At 43.0% G+C, this 8,767-nt stretch overlaps 1 protein-coding gene across 1 annotated transcript; it reads right to left on the bottom strand.

The window, feature by feature from the left end:
- Positions 1-1,405: 1,405 nt before the first annotated feature.
- cyp27b1 (cytochrome P450, family 27, subfamily B, polypeptide 1) lies at positions 1,406-7,136 on the bottom strand. The gene is made up of 9 exons (XM_067240118.1): positions 6,912-7,136; positions 5,715-5,905; positions 5,207-5,403; positions 4,892-5,092; positions 3,411-3,574; positions 2,271-2,437; positions 1,986-2,067; positions 1,598-1,795; positions 1,406-1,519 (listed from the first exon to the last, which is right to left on the bottom strand). The coding sequence occupies exons 1-9, from the start codon at positions 7,134-7,136 to the stop codon at positions 1,406-1,408; spliced, it is 1,539 nt and encodes a 512-aa protein (XP_067096219.1).
- Positions 7,137-8,767: the final 1,631 nt, after the last annotated feature.

Genomic DNA, 8,767 nt, shown 5'->3' with positions numbered 1-8,767 from the left:
GATGTTCATGTACTGCATGCTTAATGCCAAATTTATTATACAATTATTTTATTATCTATATACTACTATACTAAAAAAGTCGAATTGAAATTTTGAAATTAATATTGTCTTGAAATGCATTAGTTGTGTGAATTACCAACTGCATAACTCTTGTCAGTCCTAACATTTGTAAAAACCAATGTGGGTCAATTGTGACAGAATTTAAGATGGTTATGGAGCAGTTTGGTGTTGCAAGCTATTGACCTAAACAGATGCACTGTAGCACGACGTCCCCATGGACTTGTCCATGAGTACAGTGATACTCAGTAGTGTGTTTCTCAGAATCACCAGACTGCATGTCTAAATATTGGTCCATATGAAGGTCAACTGCAACTAGAAATCGGTTAGAAGACCTAGTGTAGATGTGAAAAAGGTTTATCTGTGATCTCAAAATGTAAATGAACAGGAATAAAGAACAAGGATAAAGAAATGTACTGTAACAGGCAATTTGAAGATTTTATCATACAGACAGAACAATTCACAAATAAACATGAGCACATTTCATATATAAATTCATAATTTTCATAAAAAACTAAACTAACAGTAACACAGGTTAAACACATATGAGAACAGTAAGCATAACCAGCAAGGGATATTCTTACTAGCTGCCTTTCTTGCAAAGCACCTTTCATGCACCTTTTGACCATGATATAGGTAATCTTTAAGGACACAATGAGCTATGATAACATCTGCTATTTAGATAACACTTGTTCATGCATGCTTTGGACTGATTTTCAGCTAAGGAATGATTTACTATATTTAAAAAGTCTAAATAGAAAATAAGGGCTTCAACTTAACCGAGAAGAAAACAACAACCATATAGTAGGACAAATACCTTCCAATGTCATGGCCAGTATTTGATCTTGATGCATTTTCAAGTTTAAAGTTGTATGCATTTTGACCTGTAAAGTTTCAAGACATACGTGCCTTTACTTCTAGTCTATTTGTGCAAAAAAAGTGGCCATTCAGTACTGCTAATTAAAAATTGACCTACTACTCAGAGATAAATACTATAATTCACCGTTGTAGAAACCAGAGCATAAAAGTACATTGCTTGCATGTTAAGAACTTAATGTTGCATGGAAATACATTTCTACATTTCCTTTAATATCTGCTGCTTTACGCTGAATCAACTTAGTCTTAAATCAGGCCTGAGCCTTGTGTCTGAACCCTGCATCTGGAGAGCCATGGACCTTGTCTTCTGGCAGAGGGGGCTGTAGTTGTGCTCTGGTCCAAGCTACATTGTTCATGGTGTACTGTGATCTAACATGCTCACAGCTCCAATAAATTCCCCCTTCCTCTACTGCTGTCCGACTGAGAAAAATGGGGTTCTTAACTACGGTCACAAAACTCAACAGTTGATGGGTCATCGCTCAATAAACTGCAGGTTGATGTCTCTCTCTGGAACCAGCAGTGTCCGTGTCATAGGTTTCACTGCACCACCATCTGGGTCTGGCTTTATATCAAACTGGATCAGAATCTAAAAAGAAGAGTAAGGATGTAAACAAATGACTTTATGTAATCAATGAAGGTATTAAGGAAGGTTGTGTCTGCTCACCCGTGCCAGTGCCAGGTAGAGTTCAAGCTCAGCAATACGGCGGCCAATGCAGCTGCGTTTTCCCACGCCAAACGGCAAAGAGGCATAAGGGTGATGCCCCTCATCCCGGTTTAGCCAGCGCTGGGGTTGGAAAGCATCTGGGTTTGGGAACACTGCAGGGTCCCGGGATGTTGCAAAGTGGCACAGCGTGATCAGTGTCTAGATGAGACAGTCATGAAATCAGTGATGAAGGAATTAAACTGATATATCAATTTAAGGCTAATTCCAATGTATATGTTATTGCTTGATGGGAAATTAATCATCCAAATAGCATATTTTATGCAATGGTGAACTGAACATGATACACATGTTATAGGAGAATAGTATTTGACATTAGATAAATATTTACATTTTTAGGGATGTTGTAACCGCCAACCTGGATATCTTTCTCTGTAATGACTCTCGCATTGGCAGGAATCACAGGATAAAGTCTGAATAAATGATCACATAACAGATCATTGAATTGGCTGATTGATTAACTGAATGAGTTTTGTTGTAGTTGATGTTGTGTTCAAACACAACAGTCTTTATCCACAAGGACTGAATGTGAATGACTCCCCTTCTTAACACGCAAAGACCATTCAGTATTAAAACGTCAGATGTAAACCTATCTATTCAATGTCATTATATTTACCTTAGCACCTCCTTGACCACTGCTTTCATGAGAGGCATGCGGGCCACATCTGCAGCCCCAGGTATGCTCCGACCTGCCAGCACAGTCAGCACCTCCTCCCTGAGAGTGGTCTGGACATCAGGATGACGGGAGAGCTCATACAGTGACCATGACATGCTGCTGGAGATCTGAGGACACAATGACAGACACATGGGCACAACAGAACAGTAGGTCAGGGGTCATTCCTGTAATATCTCCTCCCCAGGAAAGCTGCAGATTACCTAACTGTGAAGATTCCTGCTTATGATGATGTAAAGATAAAAAGTATGAGGGGCAATGTAATTAACTTACTATTATATATTATTTTTTACTGTAATTAACTATAAAAAAAGAAAAAAAAAAAGAAATGGTTTAATTTACATTTATACATTTAGCAGACGCTTTTATCCAAAGCAACTTCCAAGAGAGAGCTTTACAAAAGAGCATAGGTCCCTGATCGTAACAACGAGATAGCCCCAAACATTGCGAGCAGCCAAAGGGAAGAACCATAAGAGCATGCAGTTAAACAAGTTACAATTGAACAACATGAAACTCCCCACAAGAGTGCAAGAGTGTACCTGTAGAAAAAAACAATCAACAGTAAAATATTTCACAGCGAGTACAAGAATTTGAAACCATTACAACTAACCAACAAGAGCAACAAGTCTCTCAATACGAGTCATTGTGATCCTGGAGGAAACTAACATCAGGTCCAGCTAAGCATTCTTAAGTGCCGTTGCACTCCCGGAACAATTTGTCTTGAGCCTTTTCTTGAAGGTGGGGAGACAGTCAGTGTCCCTGATGGAGGTGGGGAGTTGAATCCACCATTGGGGGGCCAGACAGGAGAAGAGCTTGTGTTGGGACCGGGCACTCTTAAGCGCCCGGTCCCTACCTAATAAATCTTTAGGTGAAAGTGTGGGAGTCAAGTGGCTGAGCGGTTAGGGAAGCGGGCTAGTAATCTGAAGGTTGCCAGTTCGATTCCCCGGCAGTGACAAATGACGTTGTGTCTTTGGGCAAGGCACTTCACCCTACTTGCCTCGGGGGAATGTCCCTGTACTTAATGTAAGTCGCTCTGGATAAGAGCGTCTACTAAATGTATCAAGAAAGCAAACTTTTTCTTACCGTATCTACCCCGGCCAAGAGAAGCTCTGTGATGTTACTGTAGATAGCCTTCATAGGTAGCCCTGTTCGAGACAGGAAGTAAGTAAGGTAGCGTCCCTTCACCTCCTCTCCTCGAGCCAGCTTTTCTGCCTCCTCCTTAAGACGCTGGTCAATATGACCTTTAGCTGGAAGGACAGAGGTCAAGGGTCAGGGTAAGAATCCAGACAGATCCCAAGGGGGTCCTTAAAGATTAACTGAAAAAAACAGAATGCTTGTCAGATTAAAACAGGGATTATTGGTAATGAGTGGCCCACATAGCCTTGTGCCTACTTGACCTGCAAAAGCATTATAAAACCATAAGGGCAATATATGTGTCAGCACTGGAGTAGTAGATGAGAATGCTGAAACATGCTGATTGGTGATTGATATCTATATATATATATATATATATATATATATATATAATTCAATTTTCAAAAATACAGTTCAGCAACACGCTCTGAAAGCAGGCTGAATGACAGTCACCAGACTGTGAACCGCAACAAACTGTCACGACGTGAGGTGGGGTTGGACCCAAACGCAGGGGAGTCGGCAGTCATGGCAGAAACAAGGGTTTCATTTCTCAAAAACGGGAACAGATAGGGTACTCACACGGACAGGTATGGTAAGGACAAGACAAAGACTGGACACAAAACAGAAACCTAAATACACAGAACCAAGGGGGCGCCCGGGAGCGTGGACGAGGGGGCGCCCGGGAGCGCGGACGAGGGGGCGCCCGGGAGCGCGGACGAGGGGGCGCCCGGGAGCGCGGACGAGGGGGCGCCCGGGAGCGCGGACGAGGGGGCGCCCGGGAGCGCGGACGAGGGGGCGCCCGGGAGCGCGGGCACGGCGGCAGGCTGTGGCCAGGAGTCCTCGGGCGGAGGCGGCGGCCAGAAGTCCTCGGGCGGAGGAGGAGGTGGCCAGACGTCCTCTGGCGGAGGAGGAGGTGGCCAGACGTCCTCTGGCGGAGGAGGCGGTGGCCGGGGCACAGGGCAGGACCGAGGCTGGGGCATAGGGCAGGACCGAGGCTGTGGCACAGGGCAGGAACGAGGCTGGGGCACAGGGCAGGACCGAGGCTGGGGCACAGGGCAAGAACGAGGCTGGGGTACAGGGCAGGACCGAGGCTGGGGCACAGGGCAGGACCGAGGCTGGGGCACAGGGCAGGACCGAGGCTGGGGCCAGGGCAGGACCAAGGCTGGGGCACAGGGCAGGACCAAGGCTGGGGGGGGGGGGGGGGGGGGGGGGGTGACACAAACAGTGTGTTTTTCCAGATTATGGCAGACTACCACCAAGCCGAGAGTTATTAATGGGAATTTCTCACTCATTGGTTAATGTTTATCTCCCGCTCTATGCTTTTTACAACAAAGTGTCTGGGAATTATATTTCAGTAAAAAAAAAAACAAAGCAAGTACAAACATAGTCAATTTAGACTATGCATGACGCTATCCAAAATGGCATCTTACCAAATTGGAACATGTAGTCCCAGCACTGACAGAAGGTGTCCCAGGGCTTGGGGAACAGCTGGTGTAACCAACTAGGCATCGCCATGGTGAGAAGCGTCATGACAAACATAGTGTTGATTGACTGGATGAAACGCTCTGTCTCTGTGGGAACAACAGGATCCAGGCAACCGATCCTGGACTCAAACAGCACTGAGGAAATTCCTAAAGACACACAGAGATAAAGATGAGAAGGTGAGAGGAAACAGTCTCATCAGGTTTACGCTCGCCGCTACTACAGATTCAATCGGACTCAATCCAGACTGTGTTATGTCTTACCCTCTAGGCCGAAGCGGTAGAACTCGCTTGCAATGTCAGTAACAAGACCTCTGGGATCTTGGCGTCGGCGCAGACGGAGCTTGGCAATGAGGTCACTGACAACGTTGTTCAGGGTTCCATCGTAAGATTCCACTGCCCGTGGCCGCAGCATGTGCTTTCCCAGGAGACTCCGCACTGCTTGCCACTCCTCCCCCTCACTGTGTGGACATATAATTCAAGAGACTTAGATGAATCAGTCACTTTTGAATAATAAAAGATGGAATTGGCCACTTTTCAAGTGAATCTACAGCATAGTTTATGCTGTGACCACTCAAAACATGTATTAGCCATGTGAACTCAAAACCAATTGGTGCATACAGTAAGCAAATGAATAATTGTAGGATCGTAAGTTTGAATTCCAATTTCAAGCCTTTGTAAAATCTTCACCATTTGGCACTGACAGACCCAGACAGGGGAAGAATTGATGAGTAGAAGAAAGGTGTGGAGCAGTGGAGTGGAGACAACTTACGAAGTCAAGAGGCCGTAGCCATGTCCTCTGAGTTGCCTGTAGTCTTTCCAGGAGGAGAGGTCAGAGCGCATGGGGTGCTGCCCCTCCTGCCTTAACACCTGCTCTATGATCCCTGGCTCAGCAACATGCACTGTAAAGATGGGCCCAAAACTAGCCTTCCACATTGGCCCATAGCGCTGCACACTTTCCAACTGAAAACAGAAAAACAACATAATGTATTAATTAGTAAGGAAAAAGACATGCCTGTTCTTTTTTCCAATTGAATATGTTGTATACTTGTAATTAATTGTTTGTATTATTTTATATATGTTTAAGATTATTATTGATGTCTTTATTGATAAATAAATTAACATGTCATTGAAGTAGGAAACCCAATCTACTGACAGGCAGATGATAACACAAGGGTTAAGCTGTTAAACAGCTTAACCCTTGTGTTATCTTCGGGTCATTCTGACCCATCAGTCATTGTGACCCACCGTCGTATTGCGACAACTTTACCGCATACAAAAACAAAGTGAAGCATTTTCTTTTAACCGTTGGGCTGTCTCAGACCCCCCACATTGCGAAGGTTAAAAGAAAATTATTTTCATTTGTTTTTGTATTGGGTAAAATTGGGTAAACACAACGATGGTTCGTTATGAACCTTTGGGTCATGTGACCCGAAGGCAGCACAAGGGTTGAGGGATCAACTGTTGAGGTAAGAAAATGGAAATAAGCCTTCAGGTTTAATGTATTTAAACCCCTCCTGGTTTTATGTGTGGTGCTATAGCAGAAAAAACTAATGTAATCTAAAAGTCCTTTAGTTGAAGCAATGTTATGTAACTAAATGCAACTAATCAATGAATCAATCAATGAAAAAACTAATGTAATCTAAAAGTCCTTTAGTTGAAGCAATGTTATGTAACTAAATGCAACTAATCAATGAATCAATCAATATAACACATGCTGAACATGGAGGTTGGAGCTTTCCTTATCATTTCAGAGTACTTGTCTTTGGTTGAATAGCACAGTGTAAGTAAAGCCTTGTGACATTGGTCATTGTACACACTTTCTGGTGTACTTAAGCTTGCGGTACATTCTAGGTTAATACGAGTTATATGCAATCCATGAACACTGGGAAATAAGTCATCCTCTGTGTGTCAGAACTTCGTGAAAGGGGAAATATGATGAATTTGTTGTTGACAATTCCTATTTTACCTGCAGTTGGTGAAGCCGAGATAATCCCCGTTTGGCGAAGAGGTCCCATGCAAAGTTGCCGATCGAGGGTCCGGGCATCTCCCTTAAAGTTTTCACCGGGTCTGCATTAGTTTTCTTTTTGCCGGCTGCAATCTCAGCCCACCTCTCCATACACTTTATCAGAGGAGACGCACTCCGACCGGACGCTTTCAGTGCTTGCTGCAGCATCTTCTTGGCTATTAGCATAGACTGATTGTCGGAGGCAAGTCTGTCGGATGTCGGTGCTCATCTTTCATAAAGACACTGTTTTTATAATGCACGTTTCGTGATCATTGTACAAGTCTCACGAACCCCGTAGGCTAAAGTTGTCCATTTTCATATTCTACGCCAATCACAGCATTATCTTTAAGTAACCCCCGCCCCGTGGTGAGTTTGGCGCGATGTAGGCGTGGACTATTTCGAAGGTGTGTCCAATCAGTTTGCTCAAGTAAGACCAACCCAAAAGAGCGCACGTGGAGAGTAAATAAGTTGCGAGTCTGTTGGCTGATAAACTGTTATATCAGAGATATGAATGAATGATAATTGATAACGCCAATACAATTTTTGTTTAATGTGTGCTATCATTAAATATACCACATTTTCAACAAAAGGTATTAATGTACAGCCATATACCCATATCAGCCATTATAAAAGTTTTTTGTGACTATTTTCCTTTGCATAGGGCTGTACTTTTTGAGCGTATTTAGAACTATTTATGTGCCTCCTTTGACCATAAACCAGCATAAGATTTTGACAAGTCAAACAAGCAATAGGAGTAGACCAATTTTGCTGAGTGGGCCTTCCTGGTCTTTGCTCGAGAGAGAAAATCCTGACCCAATTTATTTTCCTCAGTAGTATGGAACCTTTCCAAGGCGTAATGTGTGCGCAATGAAGTAATATTGTGTACTCGGAATCAGTTTGCTTCCATGTTTCATGTGGTAAACATAGACAACCTTAATTCTTAGATGTCTCTGCTTTTCAGAGAATTTGCATCAAAAAAGACTATCCGAGAAGGCCTGCACGACCAGATATGTCGTGTTGTTGCCTAAAGAACTGATAGAGGGTTGTCAGAATGTAGCTTTAAAGTCCTATTTCACTGAAATTGATAGTAATTGTCTGAAATGAACAGGTTCTCTTCTCAAAGGCATATGTAAATATAGTTATCTGCTATGACCTGGATGATCATGTTCAACTGTATATTATCAAATTGTAGGTTATATGGTTGGATGTGTTGTCACTGGGAGGAGTTTATTGTGGGATAACAGATTTAAATTGTAAGTAATCTTTAATTGTAAGTAATGTTCTGGGTTTTCTTTGTGATGGGAGTTCTATATACTCCATGGCACCCCTCCAATGCCAAGCTAGTGTTTACAAGCCTTGAACTAAGACAGACATTTATGAAACTGCAAGATAATCATATAGGTCACATAGATGTAGGAGAATGAGGGGTTAATAGTCCATCTGACAGCAAAGATTAAATAACCTTTCCGGAAAGAGGTGTTGATATGTACCAAAGATCACCAACAATATTAAGCCATGGTCAATTGGTCACTTAATGTAGAACCCTTAGTCATCATTAATTCTACAAGATAAATAGTGACCTCTGAAATGTTATCTTGCACATAAGCAGGCTCATAACAAGCCCTCTTCTCCTATCAAGAGATGGTTCTGCTAAAAGTAGGTATTTATTGGACATTTTGATAAGAATAATACGTTGTGTTTACATGGAAGAACAAAGTGCTGAATTCTGGGTATGTATTGGTATTGGCCGGGTTTCCCAGATTCGTTAAGAAGCTCTTAACGCTAAGAGCTTCTTAAACGTTCTAAGAGCGCTCTAG

This window comes from Osmerus mordax, chromosome 1 (assembly GCF_038355195.1).
Source record: "Osmerus mordax isolate fOsmMor3 chromosome 1, fOsmMor3.pri, whole genome shotgun sequence".
Taxonomy (NCBI): domain Eukaryota; kingdom Metazoa; phylum Chordata; class Actinopteri; order Osmeriformes; family Osmeridae; genus Osmerus; species Osmerus mordax.
This window is presented reverse-complemented; position numbering and strand designations above follow the sequence as displayed.